General features: G+C 38.8%; 1 protein-coding gene across 1 annotated transcript in view; it reads right to left on the bottom strand.

Annotated features, from left to right (window-relative positions):
• Window positions 1-2,029: 2,029 nt before the first annotated feature.
• Window positions 2,030-19,753, bottom strand: part of RNF169 (ring finger protein 169) — a 111,605-nt gene continuing 93,881 nt past the window's right edge. The window contains exons 6-7 of the mRNA XM_044668143.1: window positions 4,697-4,796; window positions 2,030-3,238 (exon numbers count right to left, since the gene is read on the bottom strand). Of these exons, the coding sequence (XP_044524078.1) occupies window positions 2,030-3,238; window positions 4,697-4,796 (1,309 nt within the window). The remainder of the gene's footprint in view (window positions 3,239-4,696; window positions 4,797-19,753) is intronic.

Below are 19,753 nucleotides of genomic sequence, written 5' to 3'. Positions count from 1 at the left end.
GTATTTGCTGCTACCAACAGAGTTAATCTTCCATTAATACTTAAAAATGGCAGAGTGGAAGTATACTAATGGCAGTAACTGATGGCTTTTTCTAAGTATATGTATGTACTTGGGGGGTGGGGGAATAAGGAAAAGAGAGAAGGGCCAACTTTTCTGTCCTTTCTAGACCACTTCCAATTATTTCATCATGGACTCTGTGACTCAAGTATTCTTTAAAAAGGTAACACATCACCAGTAAGAAGGTGGACCTAGATCATACAAAGCATGACCATAAAGTAATAAAACTGATTTTTTAAAAACAACTATACTAGAATTTAGTCATCCAAATGAGTAATGTCCTTCAATCTAGACCCTCTGGAAGGCTATATACTTATTCCAATGAGATTGCTACAATTTTTGAGGCCTTTAGAGCTGATTTTCAAGCTATCCAAAGACATCACTCTCATCTCTTCCTAGTAATACTTCATATAATCCGAACATGTGATTATTCAACTTGATCGCTGCCTTATTTACCAGATTTGGCTGAATGTGACCTTTAACTATATCCAAAGATCAAATTTACCCTCAAAGAAAGAAGATATGGCAACCATGAGGAGGGAGGGAGAGAAGGAGGAGAGAGAGAGAGAGAGAGAGATCTGCTATAAACTCTGAAGGTAATTTCCAAAAAGAATTCCATAGAATACTAAACACCACCAGTATCCCAAGCTATTTTGATGAGGATAAAGACTTGTTTGGATATATTAATTTATAAACATCAGTTGCATTACTTAGAAGTCACACTTTGTATGTATATAGGGAAAAAAAAAGAAATGAACTGAAAGTAAACACTAATCTCTAAGCTAGGGTGAGTCTTGAAGGGGAAAAGCACCAGCTACTATGACAGAAGAAATGTAGTACAGAGCTTCAGAGAAAAATGGACCCCTAAAGAGTCACAGATATCAGAATTCTTGGTTACAATCTAATCAACTACTTCATTGCAACAGTGCCCAATGGGTACTCAAATATCATTATCTGATTTTGACTGATTAATCATATTTGAAAATCTAAGTTAAATCAACCTTGCAGAGAATCAAGTGCCATGGTGTCACTGAGAATGGCTCTCATTTCACAGACAGGGAGAACTGTAAATTGGGAAAGCTGTGAGGCTTTTCACTCTTAATGTTTATGGATGATTCTTAACTAGCCTTTGCTGCTCCCTTGATGCTCTGAAACTACAAGCTGTATGTGTAATGGGACTACAAATTCATTTTATCCAGTCCTACATGATTATAAGGTCCTTGAGGAATTTGGACCATCTATCTAAACTCTGCATCTTCCCTAGCCAAAAGACAATGTTCTTTATATAGTAGTGCTTAAAAAAAGTTTGCTATTGGTATTTTATAATTAGTTAAGAGCCAACACAATTAGAAAGATATACATTTTGGGACAAAGGAAGGGAAGGAGGAGATCTAGAAAGGAAGGAAATGTCAAATAATGAATTTTAAGGTCAAAGAAAAATAAATTATCAATTAACTGTTCAGAACAGTATTCATTCTATCTGCAAGGCTGGTTTAAACAAAGCCAGGATGAAAGATGAAAGAGGTCAGGTATTCTAATAAAGCTAGCCCATTTTTTTCCCAATCATCAAAATGTGTGTGTGTGTGTGTGTGTGTGTGTGTGTAGAGAGAGAGAGCTGGGGGTAGGGGAAGGGGGGGTGTGTGTAGAGAAGGGGAGGAATTGCAAACTCTGGCCACAAGCTCCTGAAAATGGCCAGCCCAAGGCTCAGGCCAACCTGGCCCTGCCAGCTTTGGCCCCAAACACTCTCCAGACTGTTTGCAGTACGGAGGGCTTCCTACTTGAAAGGACTTGATCACATCACAGAAGAGGGGCAGGGATAAGGGATCCCTTTGACAATGAGTATCAGGCCCAGGCTCAGATCCATAATTAAGAGTGTCCTCATTATTCAACCTAACCGAAAAAGTGGACTGGAGGATCTCTGAATGAACCAACCTACTGGCCTCTAGGGAAAAGGCAACATCATTCCTAAGTGCTACTTGGCACCAGTAGTGCTGTTGGACCGTAGGAGATATTGGTCAGCACCTCCTTTCCGCCTGCTCACTATCCTACTTTCATTGTCAAACATGTGCTGGAGCTGAAGGGCCAGCTGCCGATCTTCCTCTTCCTGCTGAAGCTTCTGCTCCATCTCTTGAAACACTGGGTCCCCAGGGGTTAGACCCACCTCCCCTACATTTTGTCTTAGTTTCTTAAAGGAGCCATTCTGCTCTAAGTGCTTGGTCTTACAGTGTCTTTTCCGGCCACGGCGTAAGGGAGGAAGTGGTGCATCACTGATAGCTTCTACCATGTCACAGTTGCCATTAGGCAACTCAAAATGATTCAGTGTCTTCAGCTGCTTTTTTGTGGTTTTGAGAACCACACCAAGTGTGTTGTTCTCAGGCAGTGCTGGATTAATAGTCATAATTTTCCTTGTTGTGAATTTCACATCAGTGCTTATCCATGATTTGTCTAGATCAGAGTCTGTGCTTGTCTCAGATCCCTCAAACCCCTGACTATCCAAAATGGCTCCATTTGCTCTCCCTTTGGGTTCCAAGGAATAGTCAGTTTCCAACAGGATTTTGGCACTGCTCTTCCTACCAATTCCCCTTTCTACCTTTGCTTGACTAACTGAGGGAAAATAATCAGGCTCTGGGATGATAAGAGCAGGATGATCTGAGCTTACTTGCTCACTGAAGAGTCTCACATGTAAAGCCAGCCCTGGCTGCTCTTTGCTGGAATGGACAACTTCAGGAATTAGGAAGTCTTCCCCTGTTTCAGAAGGCATGGAAGTGAGGGTGGCTTTTGAAAGGGTCTTTTTGATCTGTCGTTCCTGGAAGATCTGTTCCCACTTCTTAAGGATCCGTGGACTAGCCTCATAAGAGGTCTGCTTCTGTAAGGTTCTAGTCAAATTCCTGGGTGTTGATTTTATGATCAATGGGCTGAGTACTCTGCCATCAGGGAGTCTCTTAGGAGGGGTACATGGTGAGCAGACAATGGGCTTGAAATGATTCAGTTCTTCTGAGATGCTGTCATTGCTTTCAGGACTAATAGATCGCTCTGGCTTATGCAAGGAAGACAGAGATGAGAGAGAACTGAATGGTAGCCGTTTTTCCACAGTCAAATCAGGGGCTGAGAAGCATCGGTTGTTTTGGGTTGACAAGAGAACACCAACAATGGGGTTGGAGGCAGGAGTCACTGCTGTGACCTAGAATTAAGATGAGAAGATTTTTTAAAATTCATGGTTGTGACCTGAAAAGGTATCTGTAGTTAAAAATCTAAAGAAGGGATTCTTAAACTGAACTTTTTTTTGTGTCATGGATTCCTTGGGCAATCTGATACAGTCTACAGACCCCTTCTCCATATGAATGTTTAAATGTATTAAAATGAGTAAAATAAAATACATAGGATTGCAAAGGAAATTAATTCTACTGAATTATCACTGGCCTTTTAATTTTTGTTTTAAAGTTCACAGACCCTAATCTATATCAAAACATATTTTAGGGAATTCTGAAGCCTATTTATTCCATTTGCTTGATCAGTAAGTTGTAGCATATATCTTCCTCTCTATGGGTCCTAGGGAATTCACAGCATCCTAGAGGGCAGGAGAGTCAGATGTCCCTTCAATAACTGTTGTGGCTCCAAGGAGCTCAATTTAAACTGGAACCTGGTACTAGTTGTTGGGCATCAATTGTTGGGTTGTCACCTGCCCACTGGCTCCCCCTACTTCTGCTCCTTTTGTTCCTTCTGTATTATCTTATTCCTTTCTCTCTCTTCCTGCTTCTTACATGTATGTTCTTTCCTATATTCCTCCTTTTTATGGTTACTACACCTGACCTGTTCACTTGTCTCTCAGACTGCTCTCCCTATTGCCCATTCCTTTAAGTTCTCTCTATGCTGTTCTCCCATGGACTCTCTTCATTCTCTTCCCCCATCCTAGTATGGACTCTTCCTATCCTACTCTCTTTGGTCTTAGCTCAGCTTTCTCCCATCCCATTAAGCCTGGCCTCTTGTGAACTCAACTGATTTATGTACAAGGCCTTGTCTATCTATGGTGCTTATTATCAGTGTGACCTTGAACAAGTCACTTAATCTCCAAGTTCTTTCTTTTATACATTGAAGGAGTTCAAATTAGATAATCACTCTGGTTTTATATCAAATTCTATGCACTTGGGCTTATACATATATTTAGGGAGCCCAAGTCATATAGTCCAACCCCTACATTTTACAAATAATGAGACTGAGGTCCACAGAGGTGAACTGATTTAATTGAACATGAAAATCGAAAATGTATATTTAGTGGAACTGGGAAGTGAGGAATAAATTTATATCTAACAATGTTGCCTTTTTTCTAGAGAACAATAGATGTGACCAGATTCTTAAGTCATGTTTTTCAGTTGTTTTAAAGGAAGACAACACTTCTGAGCTTAAGTTTTGACAAATGCTTATCAACTAGCCCTAATTCCACCTACATATAAGAATATCCATCAGATACACTGTTTTTTCCTCAAATGACTTGTTGGACTCCCCATTAAAGCTAGCATGCCCAAGATATATTCTCCTTCAAAAGAAAACAAATCAGTAGTAAAATCCAGAAGAGACCTGTGTTTAAAAAAAATGTGATAGGACAGGAAGGTCGATTCCCTGAAGCCTCCTAAAGTAGTACCTTTGCTTTATTGGTGGGAACTGATCGAATTCTGTTTTTTGCTCTGTCCTGGGCTGTGTCATTACAACTCTGGCTCCTCTCCACTCTGGAATTCAGGTTTCTGAAGGGGGAAAAAAAAGAAGTAGCATAACTAAAAATAGTATATACAATTGTTAATAGGCTAGGGAAGTCAGGAGAGTTAGAATCTATTCCAAAGGAGATTAACAGTGGTGGGAAGGGTAATAGACTAGATGTTCTAGTCCCACTTCTTTGACCTTGGGCAAGCCACTTTTAGTGTTTGGTTTCCTTGTCTATAAAATAGATATCACTTGAAGCTTCAAGTGGATAAAGGCCCTCTCTAGATTTTTTAAACTATCAACCAATGAAGACTGAACTCTATAGTTAGGATGAAATTATTTGCAACACACTCCAGATATCCATGGAAAATAGATGCAATTATATCCTCTTCAATTAACATTATAAGATCAAATGCCAAAGGAATAAGAGGTCTGAAAAACTCCTGATTCAAAATCTTCCCCTCCAAACTGAATCAGATCTAAATGATCTAAGATGGCTAAGTGACTGTATAATCTGGATTTCAGAATTTCTAGGGGCACAGATTTCACTACTCCATTACTAATCCTGTACAAGATTTTATCTTCTTTATAGGCCAGAAGTTCTAGATATGCCATTGAAATTTCAAAGGCAATTTGAATTACTGTGTTAATGACATCCAAGCTTTTCCAGGCTAGAAGATAAAAGATTCAATGTTGTCCCTCCCCTGATGGGATTTACAATTTAGTAGGGACCTTACCATCTGATTTAAGTCCACTGCTTTCAAAGCTCTGAAGGAATGAAATATATAATCTATCTGTACAGAAAGATCTGTGATAGTCCCAACCAGAGGTTTTTAAAGTGATAAAACATACACAATCATTATTATTGGTGGCCCACTGGCTCCCACAGGTCTGATATGTCTAGTTAAAAACAAACCCAGGATTTAGTCTACTAGTTCTGATTGGAAGATGAGGGTTTTATTCTCTTTACCTCCAACCAAAATGGGTAGCATGGCATACTGGATAAAGAGTTGATCTTTTAAGCCTGAATAACCTGGGTTCCAGTCCTTTTTTGACACATTGTTTATGTGACCCCGAACAAGTTATTTAACTCTCAGCATTCTAAGCAACTCTGTAAGACTCTAAGTTGCAGAGAAGTTACCAGCCAACACTGGTAAAGTCATTCTCACTCTCCACCTTATCTTTAATTTCTTCATATCTACTAGCCTATTGCTTATAAACAATGCCCATACCATCTCTATGTTAACAATTCTCAAATGTATCTATCCTGCTCCAAACTCTCTGTTCATCTCCAGTCTTGAACCAAATAGACATCTTAAACTCAACATGCCTAAAACTGAACTCATTAGCTTTCCCCTAAACTCTTCCCTTTCCTATCTTCCTTGTTACTGTAAGGGGGGCACTGCCATTCTCCCGGAGCCTCAGGTTCAAAACCAAGGAGTTATCTTGAATTCCTATCTTTCACTACCACCCACCACCCATACCAAGCTGTTGCCAAGGTCTATTTTCATTTTTGCAATATCTCATGAATACCCCTTTTGTCCTGTGATATTGCTAACACTCTGGTAGTTTCATATCACACCTGGACTATTGCAATTACCTGCTGGTAGGGCTGCCTACCTCAAGTTTCTCCCTCACTCTAATCCATATAGCCACTAAAATGTCCTAAAATACTGTTCGAATCATTTCATCCCTCACTCCTCCACACACATACATACACTCAGAAGGGGAGGGAGAGAGAAGAAGGGAGGGAAGGTAGGATGGAGGGAGAGACAGAGAGTCAGAGAAACAGAGAAACAGAAAAGAAAGAGAGACAGAAGAGACAGAGAGAGGCAGAAGAGATAGATAGAAAAGAGGAGAGACAGAAACAGAGACAGACAGAAGAGAGGAGAGGCAGAGACAGAAGAGAGAGACAGAAACAGAGACAGAGACGAAGAGAAGGAAATGCCAATGATGAGGAAGAATGTTTCAGACAAGGGGACAGCCAGTGAAAATGCCTGGAGTCAAGAGACAGAGTACCTACTGAGAGGAACAGTAAGGAAGTGGGCATTCAATTGAAGTGTATGTGGTGATAAAGTCTAAGAAGAATGGAAAGTTAGAAAAGGTCAAGTTATGAAGGTATCTGAATACAAATAGAGGGTAGATTTGACCCTGGTGGTAAAAAGAAGCCACTGGAGTTTACTTAATGGTGAAGGTATGGAGTAATATGGTCAGACCTGCACTAATTTAGGAGGATCCATCTGACAGTTGAATGGAAGATGGATCAAAGTGGGACTTGAAATAGGTAGATGGGAATAACAAATAAACACAAGGGTGTTAAACACAAAAGGGACCACTCCCACAAATCCACTAGTGATAGGACACACAAGATAACCTACACAAGGGATGTGGGAAATAGGTAATGGGCAAAGTACACACTAAGGTTGGTAATGGCAGTTGACAGTTTACTGGTCACCAGCCTAGCTGGGGAAACTCAAGTTTTGGAAGGTATCTAACAGTGGGCTCTTTCTTGGGTAGAAGAAGACACAGGAAGTAAATAAAAACAGTTTAATAATGAGTTTTAGGGTTGGAGAAATAGAGAAAGATTAACACTAAAACTCAGTATCTATGGACAGACTCCAGGGACTGGAAAGGTGGGACAAATTCAACTCTGTGCTAACACAGGCTGTCAGGTCCAGCTTGGCAGGTTAGAAGGGGAAATGGATGTCTCACAACTGGGTCCTCCTCAGCTCTAGCAATGATTTTCCAGGAACACAGGTCCACAGCAAGTAAAATCCACAAAGAGATGAAGCCAGGGAGCTGAATCAGTCTGGATGTCCACCATACAGAGGTAAGTTCACTGCTCAAACCTGAACTTCCACAGGATAGATGTTTCTTGTATGAGACAAATCCACTTTCCTGGGCTCTTCACTGGAGACAGTTAAAACCAGCACTAACGGTCTCAGCCATACCATACTCTCTCTGAGGAAAAAAACTTCCTTCCTTCTCACTATTCCATGATTGGAACTCTCCAGCACTTGCCTGACAGACCTGGCTGCTACTTTATACTAAAATCCTAAGGATTTATGTCTAAAATCCTAAGGATTTATATTTATATCTTTATATCCTACCTTATAAATTTGCCCATAACAGATTTAAGACAGAGAGACCAGCAAACAGGCAACTGCAATTGTCCAGGCTGGAGCTGATGAAGGCCTTTTTTATGGCCTTTGCGGTTGAGGAGGAAGGGGGCATTTACAAAAAATATTATCAAGGTAGAAATGATAGGACTTGACAACTGATTGGGGTGAGAGGAGGAATTGAGAGTGGCACCTAGGTGGTAAGCCTAGGTAACTGGGGGATAGTGTTGTGAAGAAAACACTGTAAATCTCAAAGACCTAGAATATGGGACTTCTGTATTAGGGGAGGACATACTGCCTCACAGTGCTGTTGTAAGTTTATTGCATTATAGAAATGACTTGTTTTTCTATATGTATCCCTTGGTGCTTAGCATGGTGCTTTAAATAATCAATATTTAAGTATTACATGAGAGCAGAAAGAGGGAGAATATTCTTTCTCAGGAAAGATGTACATTTTAACAGAGATGGACAATACTTTAACTTAGGTGGCAAATGTTCATAAAAATAATATGGCAGTGCCATGTAGATGTGAAACTAAGATTCCTGAGATCAGAGCAGAATTAAGTTTAGACTTAAGCTATATAACTCGTGTTTATGGTAAGCTTCTGAGACTGTATTGTTCTAATTAGCCACAGTCAAGACATACAATAGAAAAAAGACTCCTGACCAGAGCCAAGATGGCAGAGTAATCCATGTCACCACTAGAATCCTCTCTGACCAATATTAAAATATTGCCACAAAACAAATATAGGAGTGAAAGAACCAACAAGGGGATAGCATGAAACAACTTTCAAGAAAAGAAAAACCCAAAAGGTAGGCAAAGAATATCTGGGGCACTGGGGTGAGAAGAGAGCAAAGCCAACAAAAGGCTGTAGCAAGGAGAGAAGAGCAAGCCACACACCCCTACCCCTCCCATCTGCTATCCGATGTTCGGGACTTAAAACCAAGTCAACATCCAGACCATAAGATCCTACCTAGGCCAAAGCATACCACTTTAAATTTCAAACCTGTGGAGAAGTCTGGAGTTCTAGCCCAGAGTAGTCTGGGCTGATCCTTGTGGGCCCAAAGTGAACCCAGGAGTCTGGGCTCAGGATGTGGACCTAGTACACAGTTTGGAGTAGATGATAGTACTAAGAACTGATCTTTTTGCCTAAAGCTCAGGGAGGAGCTCCAAGACAGGACAATCAAAGGTGTGCCTGATTGGATCAAGTACACAGTAAAGACCAAACTTCAGCCTAAGCCTGGGGCTAGAATTTGATCAGCCCCTGACCTGATCAAGTTCAGAGTGAGATCAAAAGCTTACACCTAAGCCTGAGGCAAGTTTTCAAGGTATCTGCAACTCAAAAGTCAATTGAAGAAAAAAAAAAGTCAATTGAATCAGCAGGGGAAGGGAGCTCTCAGAGCGCACAGCCCTCAGACCATTACATCATCCCCTCAAGTCCATCTATAATTAGTTAGGAAAAATGGGCAAACAACAAAAAAAGCACCTAATTCTAAAGAATTTTTGTGGAGACAAAGAGCAAGGTATAGACACAGAAAGGGACAGTGAAAGCAAAGGAAATACATGCAAAGTCCAAAAGAAAAATATGGATAGGACACAAATTCTGGAAGCATTCAAAAAAGACTTCAAAAACCAATTAAGAGAAGCAGGAAAAAAGTGGGAAAGAGATATGAAAGTGATGCCAGAAGAAATGGGTCAATTGAAAAAGAAGAACCAAAAACTGACAGAAGAAAATCAGGCCTTACAAATCATAACTGACCATCTAGAAACTAATGATTTCATGAGGAACCAAGAAACAAAGGAGAATCAAAGGAGTGAAAAAAACAAGAGGAAAACAAGAGATATCAAGACATATAGTACACTGACCCCAACAAAGTGGAGTCATTCTGATCTTCTCTGAGTATGAAGGACAACAATCGCCACCACTTGAAAACCTCCAATAAGAGATAACCCATTACTTTGTGGGATAAAGTGATATGAAAATATATTCAAGACTCTCAAACCATTCTGGAGAAAAATTGGGAACTATGTCCAAAGTAATATAAAAATTGTGCATATCCTTTGACCAAGCAATATCACTACTAGGTCTGTATCCCAAAGACAAGAAAGAAAAGGGGAAAGAACTTATTTTTACAAAATCATAGCTCTTTATGTGTTGGAAAAGAATTAGAAATCAAGGAGAGTTGGGAATTTTTAAGTTAAGAAATTAAAGAGAGAACAAGTTGTGGTATATTACTGTGATGGAATACTGCTGTGCTACAAGAAATAATGAAAAAAGATGGCTCCTGAAAAACTTGTGAAAACTTTTATGTGAAATAAGCAGGATCAGGAGAATATTGTACACAGAAACAACAATATTGTAAGGATGATCAACTGTGAAAGACTTACTTTGATCAAGACAATGATCCAAAACAATTCCAAAAGGTCCATAATAAAAAAATGCTATCTTACCTTCAAAGAAAACTGATGAATTCTGAATGCAGATAGCATATTTTAATTTTCTTTATTCTTCTCCCTTTTTTAAATGTTTTCTTTTGTAACATGACTAATATGGAAATTTATTTTGCATGATTTCACTTGCATTGCATGCTTTCTCAAAGAAGGGAGAGGGGAGGGAAAGATCTGGAACTCAAAAATTTTAAAAATTAATGTTAAAATTTTTACATGTAACTGGAAATATGTGACAAAATAAATAACAATAAAAATATATTGGAAAAAAATTCAGGACTCTGTGACTAACAAGTGCTATAACTTTATGTACTTTTAATTACTTTTACCTCATTTAAATGGATATGTAAAATCCTGCATTTCTGGCCTGAGTAGAGAATATGGGATTAGCCATGGTTGTAGGATGAAATCTTTTTTTTTTTTTAGTTTAATTAATTGATTTTGAATTTTTTGCCATGATTACATGAATCATATTCTTTCCCTCCTTTCCTCCCACACCATTCCCATAGTCAATAAACAATTCCAATGGGTTTTACATGTGTCATTGATCAAGACCTATTTCCATATTATTAATATTTGCACTAGAGTGATCATTTAAGAGTCTACATCCCCAAATCATATTCCCATCGAACCATGTGATCAAGCAGTTGTTTTTCTTCTGTGTTTCTACTCCCATAGTTTTTTCTCTGGCTGTGGATAACGTTCTTTCTCATAAGTCCCTCAGAATTGTCCTGGATCATTGCACTGCTACTTGTAGAGAAGTCTATTATATTTGATTGTGCCAGTGTATCCTTCTCTGTGTACGATGTTCTCTTGGTTCTGCTCCTTTCACTCTGCATCAATTCCTGGAGTTCTTTTCAGTTCACATGGATTTCCTCCAGTCCATTATTCCTTTTAGCACAGTAGTATTCCATGACCAACAGATACCTCAATTTGTTCAGCCATTCCCCAATTGAAGGGCATCCCCTCATTTTCCAATTTTTTGCCACCACACAGAGCAAGGCTATAAATATTTTTGTACAAGTATTTTTCCTTTTTATCTCTTTGGAGTATAAACCCAGCAGTGGTATGGCTAGATCAAAAGGCAGTCTTTTAAAGCCCTTTGGGCATAGTTCCAAATTGCCTTCCAAAATGGTAGGATCAACTCACAACTCCACCAGCAGTGCATTAATGTCCCAATTTTGCCACATCCCCTCCAACATTTATTACTTTCCTTTGCTGTCATATTAGCCAATCTGTTAGGTGTGAGGTAGTACCTCAAGAGTTGTTTTTATTTGCATTTCTCTGATTCTAAGAAATTTAGAACACTTTTTCATGTGCTTATTGATAGTTTTGATTTCTTTATCTGAAAATTGCCTATTCATGTCCCTTGCCCATTTATCAATTGAGGAATGGCTTGATTTTTTTTTTTGTACAATTGATTTAGCTCCTTATAAATTTGAGTAATTAGGCCTTTGTCAGAGGTTTTTGTTATGAAGATTTTTTTCCTGTAGGATGAAATCTTAAGGCTACAAGAGGAAGCCAATCTCCCAAATTCTTTGGGATTGTGGAAAGAATGGTGGACTCAGATATAACTACTGGCTTCAATCAATCAATTAATCTGTAAGATATTAAATTCATACTATGTACTAGGCACTTGTGCTACCCATTGGGAACACAAAGACAAAAATGAAACAGCTCTTATTATCAAGGCACTTACATTCTAATAGGAGACAACTTCTATATGTATGTATGTATGTATGTATGTATGTATGTATGTATGTATGTATATATGTCCATATAAAATAGAGGCAAGGTGCTTTATGGGGTGGTGGTGGTACATAGCCAAGGGTGGCATAGCTTCATTTTTCCCGAGAATGTTACTTGATTTGTAAAATGGGAGCAATAATGAACACAGAAAAAGGAGGGGAAAGGGGCAGGGTTCTAGGACAGGGTTAAGATTTAGTGTATTCCTTACCCTTTATGGACCAGGGAAATGGGTAATTCCTAAAGAATTTACCTGATTTCAAACTATATAAGGGATAGAGTCTCTTATCTTTTTCATCTCTTAGCATCAACTACAAGATTCTGCTTAGAGTAGGTACTTAAATATTTATCCATAGAATAAAAGTTTTCAACTCTAAGAAAGCTCAGAGGATAATTAGCCCAAACCTTTCCTGATGAAGGGTTCCCTTGATATCATCAATAGGGTGATCAACTAGTTTCTAACAAGTAATACAAGGACATTCTCAAGGTCTCTGAAGAACTTTAGTATCAATTGTGAGACATGGGAGACACTGGCACAGGACCATCCAACATGAAGTGCCCACTTCATAGAGCATTGTGCTCTATGAGCAAAGCAGAATTGCAGTAGCTCAAAAGAAACATGAGAAACACAAATCTAGAGACATCTCCATCCCCAAAGTTCATACTGGCCATTTTTGCTCTACTGTGCTAGAACCTTCTGAGCTAATACTGGTCTAATCAGCCATAATCAGACCATACACTGACCCCAACATAGTGGTTTCATTTTTGTCCTCTTTGAGTATGATGAACAACTACCACTTGAAAATCTCCAGTAAGAGAAAACCTACTACCTCATAGGCTAAATAGTCATTCAACAAACATTTACTAATGGCCTCCCATGTGGCAGGGACTATGCTACATACTGAGGATACAAACAAAAAGGCAGGAAAAAAAACCAAAAAACAACCACTGCTTTTGCCCTCAAGGACTGTTCATATTCTAATAGGGATATAACCTGTAAACAACTATGTGCATGCATGACTTATTCTGAGGAGATGGAAGGTAATCTGAGATAGAAAGCACTAGCAATGGGAAAGGCCTCTGTATATGGTGAGATCTAAGCCAAGACTTGAAGGAAGAGGTGGATATGAGAAGAAAGAGCACTCCACTAAAGGGAACAGACAGTGAAAAGGCACAGAGTAAGGAGATAGTGTGTCATGTTAAAAAAAAAATAGCAAGAATGTAGATATTGCTAGATCTTAAAGTACATAATAGAATGTAAGAGGACTAGAAAAATTAGGATTACAGTTGTAGAGCTTTGAATATCAAACAGCATTTAAAAAAATAAAAATTACTTAATGGCAAGAAGAGTATACTAAGTTGGGGGAGTGACATGGTTTGACCTGAGCTTTAGGAAAATTCCTCTGACAGCTAAGTAGAAGGCAGTTTGAAGTGGGGAATGACTTTGAGACAAGGAGATCAAACAGAAGGCTACTGCAATAGTCCAGAGGTGAGGTAATGAGGGTTTGCCCCAGGGTGGTAGCTGTGTGAATGGAGATAGGGGACATATATAAGACACATTCAGAAGGTAAGAAAAACAAGACTTAGTAAAAGATTGAGTATAGTGAGTGAGTAGGAGAGAAGGTGAGGATAACTTGGGTGAGAGAATTATGGTGGTCTCAACAGCAATAGGAAAGTTTAGACGAGAGGAGATTTTGGAGAGAAAGATAACTAATTTTAGAATTCTGCCACTAATCAAAATTTAGCTCTATAGCCTATGATTTGCTAATGCCATATTCCTTTTCTTTTTTGAAAATTGGGACCTTTACCCTCTGCATTCCTGTCCTCCTATCCATATCTTCCAATGTTCATAGACAATAGTTCAGCACCAGCATCTACCAGTTCTCTCAATAACTCGGACACAGTTTTGTCTTGGCCTGATAATATGAACCCAGAGTGGCTCAAGAGAACAAGGTATTTCCTCTCACCATCTTCTCATGTGCTTTATTAGGCTATTTCACTTTTTTGTTAACCACTTTTGTTTTGTCCTTCATCCTATGAACCAACACTTCTCTGATTCCGTTCTTTTCTCCCAAGCAATGTTTTTGTTTTATTCTTAGCATCTATTACCAAACTTGGATTACTATGTATGGGCTTTGAAGCTTCTGACACTGTTCACATATGATCCTATGCTTTTTTCCCCTATATATTCTTGATTACCTGGCTCTTTGCCTCCCATCTTGTATGTAAGTCTCTTAAAAAAGTGATCGGAGAGTTTCCTGGGGGTGTGTAAATGGAATTAGCTCATCCTCATTCATTGTTAGACTCTAGCCATCAGAAATAATGTCATCCCACCCAACTTAGTGGGGAGGGGAAGATCAGTTACCCACATGTGACAATAAGTAACAAATCAAGAACAAGGGACTGCCCTTTGGGCAGTCCAAAACAGTGTTGAGGCTGCCATTTGTCCACTTGAAATTGAAGATGGATGCAGGAAGTGACGAAAGATGCTATCTTTCAAATATGATGGTAACTTCTTGTGGAGGAGTTGGCTCTTTGAACTTGGTGTTGAAGGATCTCTGGTAAGACCTCAGATGGCTTCCCTCTGAATTGTCATGTGGGTAAGTTAGGTTGACTTCCTTTCTTCTCCCTTGGTGTTTCTGGAGGCTCTACCCTCAGGGAGTACTCTCTTGCCTCTCTAATTGTAAAAGGCCTTGTGGCTAGAAGCCTTGTTTAATTACCCTCTGTGCTCCTTTGCTGGGGCCTCTAAATTCTTACCTGGTCTGGACCTCTGATTCAGGCCAGAGTTTCTCTCTCTCAATTTCCCTACCTTCAACCTTCCTAATTGTAAATAAACTTCCATAAAAGTCATCCTGACTTGGGTCTGTTTTAATTTGGAATCGAGTTAATCCGATTCCTAGCGACCATACCTTAAAAATCTAGTTTCCCCTCTTACATAGGGAAGCACACTGGTTTCTTTAGACAGTTCTCCCTTTTTGCCTTGAATGCCATAATTTGTTTGTTACTGATGCACTGAAATGAACTGAATTGGTAATGAATTGAAAGCCATAATGTGGTCATTTAACACATTGGTACATGTTAAAGGAGATACTCTAGCATGAGGATGATCATTTTTTCTTTAGTTTACTTAGCCTATATGTTCCCAGGCTCTAATTAGATAATGAATTTTTTTTTCATTCCTTGAACACATACTATATTTGAATTTGGATGGCCTAGAAATGCTCTCAAACACTGTAATATATAATCCAACATGTGGATAACTGAGGATTAACAAAGAAAAATAATCTGTATATTTAAAATATGTCACTAGTTGTAAAAGGATGTTACTTTTAAGAATATTGTTGCTGCTGCTATTGTTGATGCTACTGCTAATATTGATAACAGCTCCCAATTTTATATCTTACCTATGACAGAAATCACGAGACAACATCCTTACTAAAAGATGAGGAAATTATAGCTCAGAGAAAATAGATAACACAGTCATGGTCATACAGTTAGTAAATACTGAAGTTTGAACTCACATCCTCTAAATCCAAGTCCAGTTCACTGAGTTCTAACTGCCCTCAGAAATGGAAGCCATATTAACAAGCCTTAGATTTCTCCAAAGTGACTGCATCTGAGAGAATCTCAAAAGCCAATTCACCCCTATAAAGAACAAAGTCTAGAATTTAGCTGGAGATAGGAAACTGCTGTAACCACAAGTCAGAATCTGGAAACCATTGACAAAACTTGAGAACTTGGTCAAGTCTCTTAATCTTTTACGAGCTCTAGGTGTTCATCTGAAAAATAAGGCTGGATTATAGACTTAGGGATGGAAGAGGTCTTATATTTAGTCCAATTTACTCCAATTCTAGTTCTCTCTTCCGACACTTTTAGGTCTCTTACAACTCTAGCATAAGATGCTTTAATATCTGCTCATCTGATGATCAGTTCAATATCAGGGCCTGTATTACAACTATATTTTGTAACCCCAGAATCCAGTATAGTTAATGGGACATAAGAGGCACTTGTAAATCGTATCTATCTTGTAAGGTCCCTTTCAGCTCTAATATTCTATTATTGATTTCAGGTCAACTGACAGCCAAGTCAGATGTTATGTATTTGATTCTTGATATGGCTGAAAGGAAAACTGCAGGGGGGGATATGGTATGGACTGTAACTTAAGGAATCCCAAGCTGGCTTGCCAAATTGTAAAGACAGCCAGGCACAGGGAACTGGCTAAGAAACACTCACCTCGTGTGGGGGAAGGGAGACAAACTGTTAGAACTCCCCTTCCCCCTCCCTTGCCAGAGCTGGAACCTGGCTGTTGATCTTAACTGAAGTAATGGTGGCTCAATGGCTAACGATGCAGATCTGACTAAACTTCTCTAAACTGGATTTATTATCAGAAGAGTATATTTTCACAAGAAGTTGATGGCTCTTGTTGTTAGGATCTAATCTCCAATCAAGGCTGGATAATATGTTCAAAGATGCCTTCATAGCTGATCTTTTTCACAGGGTCTCAACTGCCACAGAAGCAGGAAAATGGAGGCTGGCTCTGGGTAATGTATATACAGGCCTATGTATTTTAGATCAGAAGATTCTCTCACCAACTGATTTAGTTTAAACAAGGGTTTAATAACTTTAAGGGAATAGGAATAAGGGAATATGAAAGGAGAGTGGGATAGGTTAAATCTTACTAATAATCTTGGTTGATAACAGGATGATGACAGGATGGCTTCTCCCCAAATGGGGCAGAAGGCCCATAAAGAAATCTTGTTTCCCTATCTTCCTCTCATGCTATTCTACTTCATTATATTAACTAAAATAAGTGCAAGATGGTTAATAGATGATGTTGATTGAAGATCTGTTAATAAAGATGGATTTGTTGTTGAAAACTGCCAGCAGAATCACTTTGCAGCAGCACTGAATTGGGGTCAGTGTGAGACAATCCTATTTGACTGCCTGTAAAGGTAAAGGATATGATACCACCAAGTTCTTCTGGACTGAGTTGTGCTTGGCCTAAGAAAGTAGTAGTATCCCGCCACCCTCTTTCCTCCCAGCACCCCGTACCCAGAAAGAGTGAATCTCTCAGCTTGGGGTACTCCCTTATATACCCACATTCCAACTGCCCTTAACTGCCCCTCTTGGGGTTCCAAGGAAGTGTACCCCACTTGGAATTCCTTAAGTTAAAGTAAATCCCGGTTTTTCTTGTGCACAGAATTTCAACTGGCCATCCTTACAGGACTTACCATATTATTTAGGGGGAAAAGTGATGATAACTTTTCTATGGAAACAAGAGATATTAATTAATCAATGCCCTGCTTTCCTAAAATCCTCCAGTCACTGAATTTTGCTTCCAAATTATGGTGCTCTAGGGCAGTTCTGAAATTGGCATGGTCCACTTGAGGAGCAATGTCATGGATAGACTATAGTAGCGTCCATAGAAAAAAGTTCCCAAGAAACAAAAAGGAAAGGTTATCCTTCCCTCAAATGCTGATCCTTAAAGCTTAGGGTAGACCTTGCCAGCTGCCTGGTTTCCATGCAATAGGACAGTAGACATGAAAAAAACTAGGATTCTTTGAAAAGTAGCTGGCTGAAATTTCCAGTCAGGAGACTAAATGGTTTCAGGGATGTCTGGATGGGCTAAAAATACACATGACCACAATAATGTGTCTGATTCACAATGAGAAGGAGTGGCTGCTACAGATATACAGCTGGGGCCATGATACTTAAAGCTTACAGCATATAGCAAAGGGTTTTCATTGTGAATATTTTACATATGGATAAGAATATAATACATACAGGCTGCTATTGTCAAAACAAAAATTAGAAAGGAGATCTATATAAGCAGAAGTGCATTTTACAGAATTTCAGAGTTGGAAGGGACTTGCTGCCTCTTTTCTAGGGTACACCTTCTTTTTAGTCCTCTTTCTCCTTTACCTTATTGGAATTCAAGAGTCTCAACAATCTAGCTCTATTTTTTTCTTATTTATTTTTTAAAATCCTGAACTTCACAAGCATCAAACTAAAAAAAAGCATTTCCACTTACAAAGCAGACAAAGCAGAGCAGATAGTCAATCAATAAACATATATTAATTGCATAATGTTCCAGGCACTATGCTAAGTAAGTACTAGTGGCTCCCTGATGTCACAGAGCTCACAGTCTAATGGGGGTGGGGTGAATGGGGAGAGAGTAAATATGCAAGCAACTCTGAACCAAGAAACTATAAGACAATGATGGCAAACCTCTTAGAGATGGAATGCCACACCCTACTCCCCCATTCCCTAGATCAAGTGCCATGCTGACCCCCCATCAGAGACTGAGTACCATACCCCACCCCACTTACCCCAGACAGGGGAGGGAGGAAGTGCTCCCATTGGGTTGCTGGGCAGAGGGGCAGATGATGTGAAAAAATGTCCTCAGGCACATGGAGAGAGGGAAGGAAGAAACTCTCCCTGAGTCCCTCTGTTTTTCTAGTAACAAACTGTGGTAGGTGGGGGGTGGCCCATGTGCCCACAGAGAGCAATCTGCATTCCATCTTTGGCATCCGTGCCATAGGTTCACCATCACTGCTATAAAGAAATAATCAACAGAAGGAAGGCACAAGAAAATGAGAAAGGATTCTTATAGAAGTTGGTACCTTAGCAGGGACTTCAAGGAAGCCAAAGGGAAGAGATGAGAAAGGAGAGGATTCCAGGAATGGGGGACAGTCAATGAAAATGCCTAGAACAGGGAGATGGAAGATTTTTTGAGAAGATAATTAGGAGGCTACAAGAAACCACAAATCTATATTACATATAGCTTTCTTTTCATGTACAATACATAACAAATTTAATGTTATTTTCAAAATTGTCCTGATCATCTATCTTTCCCTCATTTCTCATTTTTAGAATAGCTTTGAAATCTTCTTTCTTTTATTTTTTATGACAAATAGTATTGTTAACCCTGTTCTTTCCCCTCCAACTCCCTCCCTCAAATTGGAGGAAGGAAGGATTAAAAAGATGTACCGTGAAAAAAAAAAAAAAGAAATTCCAACATTGGCTATATCCAAAAAAGTATATCTCATTCTTTATTTTAGTTCTATCTGTCAGGAGGTAGGTAAAACATGTTTCATTACTGTTTTTCTGATGTTTTGTTTAATCATTCCCCTGATCAAGTTATCAAATCATTAGATATTATTTAACTTCAGTGTTGTGACTGCATGAATTTTTCTAGTTCTGCTCACTTTATTTTCTTTATTTAAATCACTTCATACAAAGCTTCCCAAGTTTCTCTGAAATCACTCTTTTCATCATCTCTTATACTGCAATAATGTTCCATTACATTTACCATTCATAAATATTTATATTTAACTGCCTATTTATACCCTTTGGATCGTTTACCAGCTGGGTAATGGCTTTTGTTTTTATGTAGCTGAATCAAGTTCTTTATATTTCCTGAATATAAAGGCTTGAATCAGAAAAACTTCTTGAGGCCTGCCCCCTCAATCAAAAAACTTCATTTTATCTTATGTGATTCTCTTTTGTAAAGATTAAAATTAATATACAATGACTATTATATTTTATAAAGTTTATTAATAATAATTAAAGTAAAAAAAACAAAACTAGCTAACCAAGCGGAGGTCACAGGAAAAAAGAGGGAGAGGGAGGAGTTACAGAACTATATAAACAATAACGTAAAGACACACGTAAACAAAAAGGGAAA

This window comes from Gracilinanus agilis, chromosome 3 (genome assembly GCF_016433145.1).
Source record: "Gracilinanus agilis isolate LMUSP501 chromosome 3, AgileGrace, whole genome shotgun sequence".
Classification (NCBI taxonomy): Eukaryota; Metazoa; Chordata; class Mammalia; order Didelphimorphia; family Didelphidae; genus Gracilinanus; species Gracilinanus agilis.
This window is presented reverse-complemented; position numbering and strand designations above follow the sequence as displayed.